An 18,820-nucleotide genomic window follows, 5' to 3' on the forward strand; every position below is an offset into this window, starting at 1 on the left:
GTTCTACGAGACATTCCTGTGCTTGGGTGTTTGTTTTCCTGGCTCGTTTTTTTAAATTTTTTGCAAAGAAGTCGGTTTTTGTTGAACAAAAGAAAATTAAAGCGTGAGAAACTCGAACCACGTCACGTATTGCCAAAAATGTTCTGCAGCTGTTGGTGTAGTGACGACCTAATTTGGTTTGGCGTTGACTGATGGGTGCCATTGTATGACATACTGTATTCTCATGCACCGGTGAGGAGAAAGGCGATGTAGCTATAATTTGCGCTCTGCAAAAACAGCTTTATCATTTGTCTTAGCCTAACGTTATGAGAGTACTGTATGTGAAATTACTACGTCATACGAAGTACTGTACACTGAGAATTCTTTTGAACACATGAGCAATTAAGAAATTTCAAAAAAGAAGATAAATGAAAAAAAAATGATTTCTGTCTGCGGTTGTACAGTATTTTGCTGAAGTGTACATTTGTACATTTACCAGATAAATGAACGCGCTATAAAGAAATTAGCTGTTGCATCACTGCAAGAATTTGTTTATCATGCACTCGGACATCAGCATTGGCTTCTGCAACTTCTTTGCGTGTCGTTCCATTTCTTGAAAGCTCGATCTTCTACCGCCACACCAACTCAATAGTGCAATGGTTATTTTAAAGGTTTTAACTTCTTTCCTTCATAGTTTGTTGCCATAAAAACCCATTATCGACCCATGCAATGTTGGGCGTGATAAGTTCATGTTTGTGTGGGCCCGACACCGAAGTCCGGATCAAAACTTTCCCGTTAATTTCCCCCCGTGCGTGACCAATCTTGTCATCGGCTTCATACTTTGACATTTCCTTGTAAACAGAGGCGAGTTTTGTTGAAAAAGTTGTATTGTTGTATGTGAACTCAACATTTATATTTCATTCCAAATGCAATTACAAAACAAACTGACATAAGCATCATTTTATTTGAGGCTGTAGGTCCGCTGAAGAGGGCTTGGCATTTGATTGTTCTATTCATTGTCGCATCGTAGCATTTCTGTATTAAAACTAATGGACTTATCAGCGCGAAGTTCCCATTAGAGGACGGTATCATTGTGGCAGCTAAGATAAGGAAAGCATTACCATTGAAAGCAGCTAGACTACAGATGTGACTTGGCTGATATAGCTCATTTCTATTAGGACAAGCAGTTCAGTGCTTGAGAAGCTTTTTAATTTTACATTTTGTTTTGAATAACGATTTTATGAGTACAAATAAATAGTTTAAATGTTCTTTAAAAAGATTAAAAAATGGCGTAAACATGTTCAATTGTTTTGCTTCTATATCTGAGTTAATGAAACAAACGAAGATGAAGTTTTGTCGCGTTCTGATCGAAAGAGACTTGAATTAGCCAAAGAAGTGTTTAAAAAATAATTTCCCACAAATTTGAATGGAGTTGAGAATGATGATAGTTCATGACAGGTTGTAGTTTTCATTTAGGACCGACGTTAGTTTGTATGACAACATCGATGATTGATCTCGAAAGGTTTTAAAGTTATGTCCGATCGTCGTGCTTTCAAAATTAATAGAATAACTTGCCACAAAATATAATGAAATATGTTTTAAATTTAATTTACAATTCTTGAGTGTAGTCAAATATATATTTTTGTGACCTTTGTTGTACTGTAGGTAGGCCTTTGGCTTAACCATAGACAAACGTGTTGACCGAAAAGTTAACAAAAGTACAATAAATGTAAAGCGCCTTCTCAGGGCTGAACGGTCACAATAATATTAGAACAAAATCTTCAAGCTTGACATCTAACATTGGTGGTTGCGTGTGGTGTAAGAGACGAAAGATCTGAAAGTTTAATTTTTTATAATCTTTTGTGTGCTGGGGCTAATGCGGTTGGTTTGATGGATGATCCTTACTTTTGTACAAGAAAATTGCGGCTGAAAATTAAATTATCAAAATGGAAACACTCCCGAGTGAAAGTAAAGTTCAATCAAATTTTGGCATCGGCTATAAGACACCGCACCGATGAAGCCTGCGAAGCTGCAATTAGGTTTTTAAGCCATAGAATGCGCAACCGGAGACCCTCATGATTTGTGTGTGGATCAGAGTGTGGTGTGTTTTGAGTATTGGACGGATATTCATCTACTTGTCTCAGTTAAACCAGATATGGATTGGATTTGGATTTCAGTAAATTTTAGAAATATCGATGAAATCTTCAAATGAGCTCATTCATTTTGTATGACTCAGCTTGTAAATTGAGCAAGATTACATTTCATTTTCTAAGATACGGCACAGGCTAGATAGACAGGAGTCAAAGAGTGTGAAGTTGGGCTGAGCATGGTGGATAACTGACTGTTTCATTGAACTGTCGTCATATTTCGGCCATAGATGTGATTTCGAACGCGAATCATTAGAATGCCTGTAATGTGAAGACTTTTGTTTCCAAGCAGCGAGAAAGTGATAAAAAGAGAACTAATGCAATATGATGTCACATCATAGTGAAGAATGTTGTGCATTTGCAGTTGGATTAAAACTGTTTCAAGTTGTTGGGCGTACAAAGGAGGCAGCTCCAATTTTTGTACTGTATATACGAGATTTGTGCCTGCATATATGCTTGCATGCTGATTAACGAATCACAGTAGCAGCAGCTTCCGATTGATTTGGTGACAAGCTCAAGCAATCGTTGTGCTTTGCTCTAGCAAACACTAAAGACAATAAATGCAACGCTGTAGCTGCTGGCTTTGTTAAACATTTAATTAAAGTTTTGATTATAATGCTGACCCCTGGTCTCTTCCTAAGAAAGCAAGTCGGCAGAGAGGATTACTGGATCACCGACAAATCAATCTCTCATTTCATTGTGATCGCCACAGCACGAACAAACCGGCTTTTATTTTTCGTATTGATTTCGGGATTTTTTTCATTCAGATTTAGAAAGTACCTCCTTGTATTGCACATGTGTGGCTGGTATGATGTTTGCTCCAGCACAAGAGGCTACTGTTGGTAGGAGGAAGATAGAGGAAAATATTCTAGTGAAGTGCATGAATAGAATTTTAGTCAATTTTAAATCTCACAAATGAGACACAAACGAGACGCGAACACTTTAGTCTACACAGTTTTAGATTATTTATTCTGATCAACAATAACAAAGCGTCGAATCTGAGCAATCTGATTTTTTGAGCTCCTGGCAGATTTCATTCAACGTCATTTGCATCTGATGAGTGGTTTTGTTGGCAATATCTGTTTAAATCGATCTGTTTCCGAAAAGTAATTTTATTAAATAGAGCTTATTATCCTTGAAAGAATAGTGGTTATTCCTCAGGCATTTAAAATTCCAGTTCTCTTGCGTAAAACGAATTTGACGATAGACGTTTTTGTTAATCATGTTAGGTGAGCAGGAAAATAACGATAGGCCAACATTTTTTTCAAAAACTAATATATTAATAAGTTTGATCTGTTTTATTGATTGGATAGGGAGACGGTGACAAGAACGTACATGTTGTATGAAATAAATATTTAATGAACACCTGAGCAACCCAATGACTTGTGCCTTTAAGACACACTGACATCTTCTTCAATTGCCTTGTCTGAACCAGGCATGGACGGCCACAGATAAATCATTAATCCAATTACACCCATTATAGCCTATGTTCTTTGAATAATTGTTTCTGCCTTGCCATTAAATTGTTCCTGATTAGTTTGTCTTTCTTTGGCACCTTGGAGTGCTGCACAAGCTCCACAGGTGTGCTGTTGTATTTTGGAAAATTCAGATTAATTTGGTTGTAATTTCATACCAGGTAAAACAAATAAAGAAAAATGAACAGTTTAACAAATGAATTTGCAAAGATGAATTTGCCATAAACAAACAATTATGAATGCAACGGTATAGCGGTAACATAGTTAAGGCTATCGAGTTCATTTGCAAGCAATTATTGTTCACACCACACATTTGCAATAGACTTCTAATTAAAGTTTCCATACGTGATAGCAAATATTCCCGAAAAGAACGCAGAATAAAATAAGAATTTTTTTACTAGACTTGAATTGTTGTTTAAAATTTTAGAAATAAACTAAATATGTTCTGAAGACAATAATTCAAAGCATTTATTTTCATCCATACTAATTACATTTGCATAGTTTCACGTTGCGGGATCTAATGCACATTCTGTGAATCAATGTACTGGGAATAAAACTTTTGTTGCTAAATGAATATTATGCAAATCTGAAAGCACAAGCGATGCAGCGACGTATTTAGGATGCGAAGTGCTTTTTTGCCAAAACAACTATTTCTCAGTCTAAAGAGATTGATGCTGTCAATTTTTGCAAGTGTGACGTCAGCTAAATTGAGAACCATTGCACTAACTAAGGAGTGTCTAAAGTCCGGCCCGCGGGCCAAATTCTGGCCAGCGAGACGTTTTCGTATTGCCCGCACCTGTTGTTGCACAATGTGTTACCCTTGGGCTCCCAGACACATAGAAATCATAAAAATTCAAATGCAACTTGCATTTTGTGGAAAAACAGTGGAGACAGTGTTTTGTCACAAATCCAGGCGAGAAAATTAGAATCATTGTTGCGTCATAATTGCAAAATCAACTATTATTGCCTGAGAGAATGGTGATGAGTGGTAGAGACAAGCATTTTTCGTTCATTTTCTTGGCAGCAAATTCAACAACTGCTTTCGTGATGCTGTCGCAAATATAAAGGACTTATTGCTATTCACTTCTTTCTACTTGAACCCTGATGACGCTCCAGCTCACACGCTCTGCGAAATCGACAGCTACATTTTTCTCTGGAGCTTTTTTACCAGCAGCTTTTTGATCAATCTGGCCCGCCTGAGAAAAAGTTTGGACACTCTTGCACTAATTGGTGTGTTAGTAAGTTGTGAGCTGGGGAATAAATTTTCCGGGCAGTATAACATTCATGAAACCCACTCGTTTACTGGAGGGTGGCACTGCCTTGGCATTTTAATCCTATAATCCCATGCAATTACTAAACTACACACCAACCCTTATCGATTATATAGCGTCATGAAAGGACATGTTTTTTATTTTCTTATTAGTTTTACTAATTTTGTTCTTTCCTCATAATTAATTGAAATGATATCAAGCTCAATGTAATTTGAACAACGCATGAGCTGACAAATGAGATTAACACAATTTTCTCATTGATCTGTTCATTTGGCTCAGAATTGCTTGTGTTGTTGATCAAGATGCCGATAAATAAGAAAGCCCCTTGTAACGCGATAGTTGAATTGCAATAAAACATTTGGTTCAAAAATATTTTGTAACTTATTTGTTTTGCATTTTTACATCAAAAGCATGACGGACTTGGCTGTCTGGTACAAAGTGACACTTCCAACAAGCTTCTGTGTGCCGGATATTCACAAAAAATTAACAAAGTTCATCGTTTTATCACTCAGAAGAGTTAAGATCACTAGTCCATTGAATCGCATGACATATTGAATTTCAAAATATCATTACAGATTGATGCAGTGATATGACGGATAGAACACAAAAGTAAAAAACTGTGTTAATGGTTTTGCCTCTTTGACATTAGCATTTCACTATAATTTGTAAATGAACGCTAAATAGTATGCTAAGTATCCGTTGTTGTAATGCAAACATAAGAACTTGAGTGGTGAACGCAGGTACAAGTTGATTTTTTAACTTGACCGAGATTGAATGACCTTTCCTCGTCATCTGTTGTAGGTTTGTCGTGTCTTGGTTGTTGTTTATCGCGATGCAAAGATGAAATAAATGTCAGTTTCTGTTCAAGTTGAATAAATTCGGATAGAATCTTTTATTTTGTGATTCCACTGTCACGTAAGCGTTTCGTATTAATCAAATTTGTTCAAAAGTCTGCATCATGACGGCTTATCTTCCGCTGCTGGTTTTGATAACATCGTTCCAACGTTAGAATGGAGAGATGTCGCAAAGTTCCTATCGCCCTGCTTTCCACCAATTACCAGTGGTCTTATCTTTCGAGCAGATAGAGCACATTTGAGGAATTACACGTTTTGCTCCCACAGGCTTCTCGCAGCTTCTTTGCTGATTGTCACTGCAACTTTTGCTAGTTGGAATTAAGGCGAATCTTTGCTTTAATTAATTATTTTAATTAAAATTTTCTCCGTTATTTCTTAAACTTTGCATTGTTTAATTAGTAGTGAAACATTGTGAAAGAAAGCATTCTGTTAAAGCCGCAGTGGCCTGGAAAGAGATCGGATGAAACAAACAAGAAATTTATTGACAGCAATTAAAAGGCGCTGGGTTTATACCTAAACAGTTATTGTGAACAAGAAGGCTTTATTTTCAACAAAGTCTTTATTCTCAACAATCAGGCAATTCTATGTTCAAGGTTTTACCTAAACGTTAGCCTCCATCGTAAAATCAGCTGATTTAAAGAGGCGGTGCGAGTAGCGTACAAACATATAAGTATCCTAATTTAGTTTCGGGAGAGAGTTTGCTTTTTTGTATCAAAGACAGGCAAGATACAAGAATACAACAGGGTTGAGCTTTATAGCACTATATTTAACGTTCGACTGTTAAAACTATTAATTTGTAAATGTGTAAAATATATTGTTATAATGCTCAACCCTGTTGTAGTGTTGTATTGTTGTGCCTTGCCTGTGTTTGGTGCAAGTATTTTAATTGTCTTACTAACATGTATTTTCTAGTAAAAGTAGATTAGTACTACTCAAGTCTTATTTACAACTTTTATAATTAATAAACCCAACTCAGTGTTAGCATTTGAAACGTAGAGTGAAGTGATTTTGAACTCCACAATGCCACATTAGTTACTCAGTTACTAATAATAGTAATTATGGCAAGCGCCTTGTATTGAAGCGTGATTGAAGCCATGTATTCGTGGCTTACTAGTGCGGCTAAGGCCACGCAATAAATTAAATTGGTCATTTCTTGAGGGCCGATATCGTATATTACTGCACAGTAGTTGTGGCAGACGCTGAATTGCATTTTTCTACAATTTTCCAATAAAAAATATGAACTAAACCCACTCCAACAAATTGCGTGGCAACGGGTATGATGGCGAGATCCATGAGCTCAGCATTTGGCTCACGAAGAGATCTCACCGATTACGATCTCCACACGATGTCGAAGTGTTCTTTTTCTTTATGAAGCATTTCACTTTGCTTTAAATAATTTTTTACAATTAAAAACTTCGTCCCAGAATCGCTAGCTGTGTATTCTGTTGTCGGATATGGGAAATATGTTGTGTGCGCAATGTCACGTCACAAAGCGAAAGAGTTCTACTCTGTTGATTGACAGTAGTTAAGACTTCTAAAAAGTTGTCTTAACAACTCTTGTGAATGAAGAAATGAATGGTTTATCTTGTGACGGTCACTGGCATCATATCACAAGGATAAATGTTAAGTCTGTGTTGATTTTAGTCAATTTGTTGGTTTTTGTTAAAATGATTGTTGTTAATGCTGAGGTTGTTTGGTTTGTCTCTCACGGGTTTTATCAAAGTAATGTCTCTTGGCACAAACGATGATATTAGAGCAACAGACTTGACAACCAAACAACAACAACAATAACATACAGGAAATGTGAAAGGCTTAATAGCGAAAACTTTGACAGAAAAGTTGGTGATTGACAAAGCAAAGCATGTTCTTGTGCTTTCCACTTCATATTGCTTGTTTAAATCTACGATTTCTTCAGATTATTTATGGTTTTCTCTAGATGTTGCATCTACAAAACAATGTGTAAAAGTTTGTGTTTGATGAATTGAGTAACCTGGCAATACGTAACAGTTTCCCAATCATTTCTTACCACCACCATTGAACAATGCTTTGTAACCAAGGAATGTGTCTTTGAAAGCAGTAAGCGCAAGATAGCTCCTGCTAAACAAAGAGCCTCAGGTATGATGAAACCCTCCACGTCCAGTAAGTCTGGTGCAAGACAGAGACGAACGGCACATGCAAAGAAAAGGATGATAACTGAGCACGCAAAAGATTCTGGGAATGCTCTCTCGAAGGATCGTGCTTGCGCGTGCCCTCATTATAAAGAGCCTTCTCCGCGAGCTAGCCAGTTTCAAAGGTTCTTAGAAAGACGTCGACGAAAGTGGACAGGCAGCGAGGTTCTCACTCGAACCGTGGATCTAATTGGGGGAATTACCTCAATGTTTGGCGAGCAGTTTGCCGAAGAGGTAACTCGCTCGTGGAATCTTCATTTGTTTACATACCTTGTAATCAACGTTCGTTGATAACTATAGATCCACTTCTGTGTCTTAGTTTTAGATATTTCTTAATAGATTTGTCTTGAAGCAATTCCTTTTAGAAATGGAAAGCAAAATAACAAAACGTAACTCTAAAGGTTGTTGGATGTGGAAAGTTGAAGGTTCCTTAGGTTTGGTTGTTGTTTGCTATGACAATTTTTGACTTAAGTTGCTGTAGCATACATCACAGATGGGACAAGTTATTTCGATTAAGCTGTTCAATTGTGTTCTCATATTTCTGTGCAAAGTCATACAACCTATATGTTACATGTATAAAAGAAGTTTTAGAATAAGGGAGTGACTACGTCATCAAATTATTTTAATTGATAAAAATAAAATCTAAAGTCCAATTTAGAATCAACCAGTTGAATGAATAAGTCCCAATATAAGTTGGCAACACTGAACACAGATTTATCAATTAAACATAAAAAGAGTCGAAATTTTATAACTGGATATAGAGCAAAGTGTCTGCTGCGTAAACACTAACATGACATACGAGAACAGTAAGTTATACTCATACGTTTGCAGACGTTGAATCAATGTAAAATGAATGGAACTTGCTGTCTGAGAAGATATTCTCTTCATTTCATCTCTAGAAATTAGTTCTAACGCTTTTACATCTTCTTATATTTTCCAGACCTACATTGTGACGAACAAGCAAGGGACAATATTCCGATTCAGCAAATCAAAATCTTTGTTTCTGTTTGACCAAAACAGCAAGATCCGCTCTGCGGTTGTCAACTTATTTATTACTCCCTGGTTCGCCCATTTTATTACGTTTATCATCTTGTGCAACTGCGCCTGTTTGGTTTTAGTAGAACCCCCAAAATGGATAGACGATTATTTAGAGTGAGTATTTAATTTCTCTGAATTCTGTGATAAAACCTCCTGTTTTGTCAAAAACGTTTCGTAACGTACGTGAAGCATGTTTGTACAATTAAAAGTATGACCTACTTTGCTATTAGGAATACGAAAAATGAGAACATGGCCGCGGGGATAATGATGTTGATGTTCGCCGAAGATGGCCAGTGAGACTGAACCAAGCTTTAGTGTAGGTTATGGTCAGTGTACATGAGTGCGGAGATGACTGATGATGAGGCCTATCTATGCGGTGAAGCTTCTGCTGCAGGATGGACACGGGAAGGATGGTTGGCTAGGGTTCTTGCGGCTCGGGCCTTGCGGTGTTCTCATTTGTTGACAGCAGATAGCGTACGATGTTTCTCAGCTGATTCTGAGCCTTTATAAATAAGACTGCGTCTACAGACGTTGAATTAATGTAAAAAACGACCAATTTTGTTGTCTATAATTGAGTGCATGCAGTACAGTATGTATGTTACGCAACCCACCACGACACTAAAGTGAAGAACCGGTGTCAACTGATGAAACTATTTATTGAAAAGTTTATTGATTTGTTAAACAATCAATTCATTATTGCTGAAAATTTTTATCTTCTAGCAGAAAACTTTATCTTGCTGTCTGGTGTTACTTCTGATTTTGAAAACCGGCAGTCAATAGAATTATTCTGACTTCGTTTATGTCTGCGATTTTATGTTCATAGAGTTCTTTTTATGTAAAGTTGTGCATTTGTTTGATCATCAGCAGCGATTAGAGAAGAAAATTGCACCTGGCAGTGTTGGTGTTGTGCCAGTTGGTTGTATTTGAACCATGAATAGCGCTTGTTCAATTTATGATAATGTTGCCACAATTTGCAAAATGATCGTGAATGTTGCAGATACGTTTTTACCGCCATCTACTTAGCCGAAGCGTCAGTGAAGATAATTGCGAGAGGTTTTGTTCTCCATCGGTTTTCGTATCTGCGAGATCCTTGGAATTGGTTGGACTTCATTGTGATAGTTTCCGCGTGAGTACCAAATAAACAGTTGTTGATCAGTGATCACTGTGTTTTGAACAGCTCAAGATGATGTGTCCGTACAATAAGCGAGCTTATGCAATCATTTACTCCCCGGCTGTAAAATACAAAATCTAATGAGTGACAACAGCTTGAAGAAAGTAAAGCCGATGCAATTAAGAAAAGATACAACTGTAGTTTGCACGATCAGAAAAAAATAGGTTCACTTTTTTTACCACAGTTTCCAACGAGCTCTGCAAAGTTAAAATGAAATAGGTAGGCTACTTTGATTCTCTTTGTTTTTTTTGCTGTAACACTATTTGAATGCGCTGTGGGGTGTGCGAGCTGTGGGGTGTGTTAGCAGACATGGTTTCATTTGATTGTGTCATTTCAGGATTATCACAGCTGTTCTGAAAGCATTAATTTCAGAAGGAACATTCACAAAGGTTGCTGTTCTCAGGGCCTTTCGCGTGCTACGAGCTCTTAAAACAATGTCCATTGTTCCTGGTGAGATGTTTCTGATGTTTCTAATTAATTTAATTCTCCATTTTTAGTTTATTTGTTGAGAAAAAATATCGCTAGATATCGTTTATGAGCCTTGCTTCTAATTCTTGTCTTTTCAAAGAACTTTGTCATTGGTTTGTTGGAAGAATCTTGAAGCTGATCTTCGAATAGTCATTGATTGGCTTTTCTATTAGGTCACTTTCAATAGAACACAATCAAAGCGCGAGGGCGCCTTTCCTATTACGAGACTTGATTTTATTTTCCAGGTTTGAGAGCGATCGTGAAAGCGCTTCTTCGCTCGATAAAAGCGTTGAAGGATGCTGTTATGCTCACAGCCTTCTGTGTTTCTGTGTTTGGATTGATTGGTTATCAACTCTTCCATGGGAACTTGCGACAGAAGTGTGTCCTCATCAGCGGGGCGCTAGAGATTCCTCCAGACTCCATGTTTGTTCGTCAATTTAATGACACGGATTTACATCTTCATGAATACAGGACTAACTCCTCAATGCTGAAAGATGTGAACTTGATTGGAGACAGCTTGACAACGGAGAATAATAACTCGTATGTTCTGGCACCTCTTTATTCTGCATCAAGGCAAAGACATGACTTTCATTGCGCGACTCAACAACGTCTTCCAGAGCACGGTTCTACTATCTGGAGCCAGTCTGACGTAGATACAATGAAAATAATTATCAGCAAGACTAAGTTTGCACTGAACTTCACTAACATTTCTTCCTTCAATGTAGAATCGGAGATCTTCCCCATCCAATCATGTTTCGTTACGGAAAGATTTCGTATCCGAATTTCATCTTTATCCTCACTTTTGCGAGTAGCAAACCGAATTGAGAACGGAGTATCAAGAAATTTTATTGATTTTGACCCTGGCGGGTGGAATTGCTCATCAGTTTATCCACTCAATAATGGATCTGCATCATCCAGGATGTGTGATGCATTTGTGACCCTTCTCGCCGCTGATATATCGTGCCTTCATAATAGCAGCATCCTCATGAGTTCAAATGGCTCAGTGGCGTCTCCATGGGATCGTCTGATGACATTTGGAAGACGTAACGTTCCCAGGTGGACGACACGACAATTTCTTATATTATTTCGCTTGACGTCATCGATGCATCAAGATGACGTCAACTTTCAATCGTTGGATTCTTTTGTTTATTTCACTGAAATGAGTTTGGATCTTGTAAAGCAAAGGGATTTATTAAACTCCTGGATACTTGATGAGGATAATCACTGCAAAGCGGAGCCAACGAATGGACTCTTCTTCCACGTAGAGTCCTCCAACCGACCTCCTGCAGAGCCTCTATACTGCAGCAAGGAAAGGTGAGTTCTGTTTTGTTGCTGTGTTATCGGGACTCGCTCTTAATCACGGGATAATCTGGTGACATTCATAGAAATATTTCGCATTTTTTTAATTGAAAGATTCGTGGGAATCCACATTCAAAAAGCGTTAGTAACATTTTGAACAATTAGATTCTTATAGTTAGAGAATAATGTCATTTGTCATTGTGAAAAGTTTCTAACATTCAGTAGTCTGCATACAAGTGCTATTATGGACATGAAGTATTTCCAAAAGCAATAGCCGCTACAATGCTAATAGCACTTTGATGCATGCCATCTCCATGGACAAACGTATCCCTGTCTGCTAAGGGCGTCTACGGTGGGAAATTTAGTTTCAAAAACTTTTGTGTGGTTTTGATAACAGATAATCAATCAAAGAAATCTTTAGCATTTGTAATAAAAGCAATACCGCTCCATTGTATTGTTGTCTGTTGAAGATTTTATTTCTCTGCCATGCCGTCAAAATTAATGGGGGTACAGCCACAGGGGATAACAACTTAAAAGGGGGCATTTCGGTTACAACAGGTGATGAGTCAGTTGGCCAATTTTATAACCAGAGAGGGCTGTAGTTCTGGCCCACTGACTCATTGCCTGTTATAACCGAAGAAATCAATCGCATAATTTTGCAATTTGACAGAAAATAATTTGAATGATGTAGAAAAAGCTATGAAATCCAATTTTAGTGACTTAATATTTTTTCCCTGTAGCAACAACTGTCCACTTGGGTACAAGTGCCTCGAGGCGGGATCGAACCCGGACTTTGGATACACTAGCTTTGATAACTTCTTTTTCGCGTTTCTGACCTCATTTCGCCTTGTTGCGTTGGATGCTTGGAGCCGTTTGTATTATCTGGTAAGAAATGATTTAATTTAATCATAGAAATCAACAAAAGATACACATGTGCATTGTGCATTGCATACATTGTGGTTGTGACGAATTAATGTTTTTTTCATCCAACAACCACGTGTGATTTTTCATAAGATTTTTAACATATTTATTTTCATGCAATGAAGTTATTCTAAGTCTAAAGAATGATTTTGTTTAAATTATTATACCAATCCTGGTCATCACTTTACTGTGAGAGTCTGCTGTAACAAAGTTATCCTTCTACCAAAGTTTTCACGTTAACTTTCCAAAAGCTGTCGATACTTCGTACGTCAATAGTGAAAAGCAACGACAGCTTCAAATTAGCCTTGTCCATAAAAATAATATGGACAACTGGTCCTAAAAACAGATTTATTAAAAAATTGCTCCCGAAGCTAGAGTTATCAAAAAATACATTTGATCATCAGCCATCAATCACCTAGAAAGCAAAGCAACCAAGAAAGCGCGATCGATTTGAACTTTTCATCCAATACAAATGTGTATTCTTAAAATATAGATTCTAGTTTTCGAAGTTTTCCTTCATCTTGATATGAAAGCTGAAAGTGTAGCTCTTGTGTCAGTAGATTCGAAAATTGTTATTATTTGATTCGTTTTCGTTGATCCTCGAGGGACCAGGGTTTATTTTGTTGCCACCTTAGTTTAACGAATAACGAACTCACATAATCTACTCAAGAGGTGGCAGCCGTTTTCCTCCGGGTGGTAGGCCCCATCACCCTTTGTGATTCATCAAAGTACAGCAGACGAATGAAGCAAAAAAGAACGTAACAAACATTGTTGCGTGCAAATTTCATATGTTTGGATCAAAATTTCTATAAAAAGAACAATTATTTCTTTTCTGCGATAACAAACGCTTTGGAAACCGGTACCAGGCCATTGACCATTGTGTGCTGACCCGGATCTATTGCATTCAGAGTTCATTTAATTTACAAGACCTGACACTTCATGAAAACTTCTAAACTTCAATATGTTCGTACAGACTCTCCATACTGCTGGGCCAGGATACGCTGTATTTTACATGGTGGTCGTCTTCCTTGGCTCTTACTACCTGGTGAACCTTATCTTGGCTGTGGTCTACATGGCATACGAAGAGCAACAAGCCGCAGTGGACGAAGAAGAAGACGTACGGTTCTGTTTATTGTACGCTTTTGTTTTTGCGATTCTCATGAAATTGTTTATTTTGGTGTTTCTATCTGAAATCGATCACTGACAGATTTTTTTTGCATATGAAATCCAAAATAAAATAACTTTGTAGCCTATTCATTTTATTGAAACAAAGATCCTTATAGGTACAATCTCTGAGATGCGAAATGAACGCGAATATTCGTTGCAAATGAACGCGACTATTCGTAGCAAATGAACGCGAATATTCGTGCACATTTGCTTGAAGGTTTTCACAACCACCATACCATTGCAATTTCTCATTTTTAGGAAGCGAAAGCGAGAGAAGAGGAGGAAAGAGAACTAGAGGTGAATATTTTTGGCAATTTCTGTCTCTTCCTAAACAACAGAAATTACAACCTCGCAAACACGAAGAGCAATTGAATTTTTTCCCAAACGCCACTTAAGAAACATAAACATTTACTTACGATGACTGACCTTTCCATGAAATGTTTAACTTATTGAATTAAATGTCATTGTGGCAGCACAACTTTTAGATCTATTGAAGCGTTACTTCTATAAAGTTATGTTGGCACCGCGATAGTTTGTCAACCCGCAGTTGTTAACCGAGGTAGCGTTTCGTGTAATAAATGATCCATTATTACGTTTGTTGTCAGTTCTTTCTGGTAACAGTCGGTTTGATAAAATTTAGTTTTGATAAACCTTGAAGTCCTTTTCGATAAATTGTCGTTCGATAACGTATCGAGAAAGTATTAGCAGGCTAACACCAGAATATGCACAGTATATTCATGTTAACCTATCATCATTTCCCTAGAGTTGGTTGTTGGTATAAATGTAGGAGCAAATAGCATCCGAACAGTCTCTGTTAGGCTCCATTGATGATGCTGCAATAGCATCACGGCTTTGTTGGTATTACGGCTTTGTCATTATCTTTTTTTGTTCCTCTGAACTAACGATGTGGAACTACTATGTCACACCAACAGTGCAAAGCAGAGAGGTTTTACACACGGATATGAAGACACGAAGCTTTCTTTGTTAGAAAATCGTCGATTTGATTTCGAGTTCTTTGAAAATAATGTTTTTAAGTTACATTTATAATTTTACTTTATGGGTTACATTGATACGTTTTGTTGAAGAGAGAAATAGATCACAGCAGCGATAGTTGCATGGAAGAAGATCACACCCAGTCGGATGAAAGTGGAGCATCATCAGTACAAAATGAAGGAAGAATGGGACTCATCACAACATCTCTTGGACCTCCTTCCATCGGCGGGGTGTCTCGTGGAAGTATGAGTCACAAAAGAAGAAAATTACGTCACAGAGGTCACGGAGTAAAATCGTCTTCCATGGATGTTGAGAATCTATTTAGCGATGATGAAGATGAATGCAACGAAGTGAGACGAGAGGATTTACATCATCGATTCCAAAGAAACCGCTCGAAGTATTTAGTTTTCATACTTTAATGTACAATCATATTATGTCGATCTTAAGTTCATAACTTCCCAACTAGGGACAATATAAGTTCGGCCATACACCAGGTTGCCATTAGACGACGCCAAGTTGGTGTCTGACCAAACTGTGGTGCAACTATCATGAATTATAGATTAGTGGAATATTTAGACACGTTTTTATTGGCCAATCGTTTGACATTTGCACCACAACTCAAGATTTATTCTCTCAAAGAGTGCGTTCAATTGATTGACGTGTGGCAGATAAACCATGACTGGCCTGTTGCCTGTTGTTAGAACTCTATATTGACGTATTCTTCAACTGTTACGTCATCCAACGTCATTAATACCCCCAAGGAAAGTTGTGGACAATCGTCGACTATTTCATTATTGTTTGACAAACAGCTGATTGCTTCCTCTGCGACATCTCAATCATCTGATTATGCCACACCGTCTGTCGTCGCTTGCGCCTTACAAATTTAAAGCTAACAGCTCGTTAGTAACGCGACTGACGCAGGGGATCGCTTTTTCTGTCGGGCTCGTATAAACAGTTTTACTAAATGTTTGGTTGTCTTCTTCGATTTTCTTGTAGATTGGTAATGAACAAGTGTAAATAAAGTTTCTCAAATTGGTTTCTTTTCTCTGTTCAATACATTATTGGTTTGTGAGTGTGCAATAATGAAATGACGCTTGAGATTTACAACCAAATGTTTTGTAGCAAAGTTCGTCGCGCAAACTCTGACGTCGTCAAAGAAGTGAATGAACGAAGGTTTTCGTTTCGCCACAAGAGGGCCTCGTCAGTCAGACATAAAAGAACAGAAAACGGAAACTTTGGGACCAAGTTGGAACGCAAATCGTCGACGCCACTTATCGAACTGGTGGTCACCGAGCCAACTCCAACCTCGCCTCCAACTTCCTCAAAGGAATTCCTTGTCAACACATCAGCATCGGGAAATCACCTCGCGGTGAAGCCCCCTATGCCAGTGGTTTCAACAGAATCGGATACTGAAAGACGTAAGGATAGCATACAACCACTTGATTTTAGAATTTAGATTCAAGTAATTCTTCCAATTCCGTCTCATCAAACATTTTATGCTGCATCCATTGCGACAATGCATAGTGAACATAAATAGAATTTTAAGACGTAATATACACATGGAAGCAACAAAGGTAATCAAATTTAATTAAAGTTAGCAATGAAATGATGATGGTTAAAAACTTGAAAATGTATCAGAATTGTGTTCATTGAGGCACCTATGAGCACAGTTTTTTTATTTTGTACTTTTGGCATAAACTTAAAGTGAAATCATTGTGTGCCATGACTGTCGCCATCTGTTGGAAGTTGAAGACCTGTTTTGTTTTCCAGCTCCAGCCAATTCCCTTCCATTTGTTCCACTCTTGCGAAAGGTCAGTGACACTTCGACGATTTCCGATGTGGAATTTCCTAAGGTGAGCTGTTTCTAGTCGATTAAAATAATTTGCAAGCAATAAAAGTGTCGCTAATTTTGTTTTGTGCAGTTATCAGAAACGATCTGATATAGACGTAGGGCTGCGAAAACTCTTGTGCTTTAGAATGGAATAAAATGTTGTTGTTTTGATGATTTACGCCTGGTTGTATTCGATTGCTGTAACTATGGTGGCATACTGAAATAAAAAATCACTACAAAACTGTGGTCTGATCTTATACAAAATATGACGTGCTATGAGATTTTAAGTTTAATTACAAATTATTTAAAAACACAAAAAAAAAATGTTAGTGCTTTCCGTGTTGCCAAACGGTATACTTGCATTTCAAAACTGTTCGTCCATTCTTGATTTTGGTTTGGCAGATAGTCCATGTGGATATCAATAGAGAAACCAAATATGATCCCAAGCAAAATGATCACTCCATGTCCATCTTTCTTCCCGAAACCGCTCTCTCAGACTCCTCCAGCAAGTCAGAGAGTCCGAGCCCCTTCTATCTTTCCGATTTTGTTTCCTCACCATTGAACAATGGGAAACAAATTCATCGGCTTTCTTGCAACGGATCAGGAAAACTGGCAAATGGGAACGGAGAAGTTGCGACAATCCAAAACAGTAAATTAAAGTTGATTTTGAAACTTTTTGTAAAAGTTATTCTAGTATTTTGGGTTTAATACACAAACGAATCATTTTCATGCAGGCTAGTGAGGATATGACATTTCTAACAAGTGCAAAATTTCAAATAATCAATTCAATTAATACCTGACCTAAATCCGCAGAATAGTTAGATGGCACCAAATCATGCAGCTGTTGTTGTTATCTTTCAGATATATCGTCATCTACTCTTTCAGGAGAAACTTTAAAGTCTCTTCCTCTAGAGAAGTCTCCATTAGAAGAATTTCCATTGAGCGTTGACGATTGCAGCTGGAAAAGCAACGCAGTGTACGTGACCGACGTGGGGGAGGACGAGATACAGGTTGAACTCATTAACTGATTGAATGTTTAACCACGAACTGAAACGCCACTTTTGAAGACTTTTCGTCTCAGTTTTACATTTTTATGTCTTTCTTTCGCACGCCCGGTCTCCGTAGTTGACCATTTGAAGTTTGTAAACTTTTTTTTACATAGATGTCGCTTAACGTAAAGATCTTCTTGAAGTACCTTGCCCAAGTGTACACCCTAAACGTTTAACCATCGTCTCTTGTTTGAGAGGGAATGGAGGAGGCAAACTATTAACGTTCATTATTTTCCCAATTTGGAACACAAACAAGATTTTCGTTTCCTGATTGTTCTAGTTTGTAATTGAATCATTTTGCTTCAAATATCGCATTTCAAGTATACGGCTCATCTGCATCACAGTGTATTGTAATGACTTTTTCTGCTTTACTACGTCTTGCATTGCTTTTGGTTTCAAGGCGATCACGCTTAAACATTTCTGTTTTCTGACTGTAGATAAAAGTTCCAGATGTGAGGGCGCTTTCCAATCCCGACGACTCGGAGAAGCCTTTGATCCACAGAGGTACTCCGCTCAACGATTCTATTATATATCGATCATTGAGAAGTACTTTGATTTTTCAGAAAATACAATCTCACATAATGTATTTACGCAAGACAAATAATAAGTCACTGATCCAAATCCTAAATAAGTTCTTGCTTTGATCTTTCTAGAAAACTTTTTTGTGTTTGCAGCAATGATATTAAACTTTCGTTATTATGGTCATGATCCAAGCGATAAATCGACCCTTTTTACATTGGTTCAACATCTGCAAACGTTGGATCCATGTGACAAGAATTGATCCATTGCCTGGGTATCAGCTACATCCACAGCGGGACAAGTATAATTCCGTGTTTGAAAAGTCTGCGGTTCCATTCCTTATCCACCTTTTCTGATTGTATTCTTGATCAAGTTACTTTAAGTTATTAATGGTACACTCTCGTATTGGAAAGAGAGCATAGAATCTTTGTTAGATTGTGACGGTTTCTAATCATCCCAAATCCAACTTG

At 37.6% G+C, this 18,820-nt stretch overlaps 1 protein-coding gene across 1 annotated transcript in view; it reads left to right on the forward strand.

Moving 5' to 3' along the window:
- LOC145786860 (sodium channel protein type 5 subunit alpha-like) overlaps positions 1–18,820 on the forward strand; it is a 61,575-nt gene that overhangs the window by 18,655 nt on the left and 24,100 nt on the right. Inside the window, exons 4-16 of the mRNA XM_082598600.1 lie at positions 8,835–9,046; positions 9,930–10,058; positions 10,441–10,553; positions 10,817–11,885; positions 12,611–12,755; positions 13,765–13,908; positions 14,217–14,255; positions 15,044–15,348; positions 16,074–16,369; positions 16,722–16,804; positions 17,185–17,431; positions 17,644–17,792; positions 18,269–18,377. Coding sequence (XP_082454726.1) covers positions 8,835–9,046; positions 9,930–10,058; positions 10,441–10,553; positions 10,817–11,885; positions 12,611–12,755; positions 13,765–13,908; positions 14,217–14,255; positions 15,044–15,348; positions 16,074–16,369; positions 16,722–16,804; positions 17,185–17,431; positions 17,644–17,792; positions 18,269–18,377 — 3,040 coding nt within the window. The remainder of the gene's footprint in view (positions 1–8,834; positions 9,047–9,929; positions 10,059–10,440; positions 10,554–10,816; positions 11,886–12,610; positions 12,756–13,764; positions 13,909–14,216; positions 14,256–15,043; positions 15,349–16,073; positions 16,370–16,721; positions 16,805–17,184; positions 17,432–17,643; positions 17,793–18,268; positions 18,378–18,820) is intronic.

Source organism: Aplidium turbinatum, chromosome 17 (assembly GCF_918807975.1).
Source record: "Aplidium turbinatum chromosome 17, kaAplTurb1.1, whole genome shotgun sequence".
Classification (NCBI taxonomy): domain Eukaryota; kingdom Metazoa; phylum Chordata; class Ascidiacea; order Aplousobranchia; family Polyclinidae; genus Aplidium; species Aplidium turbinatum.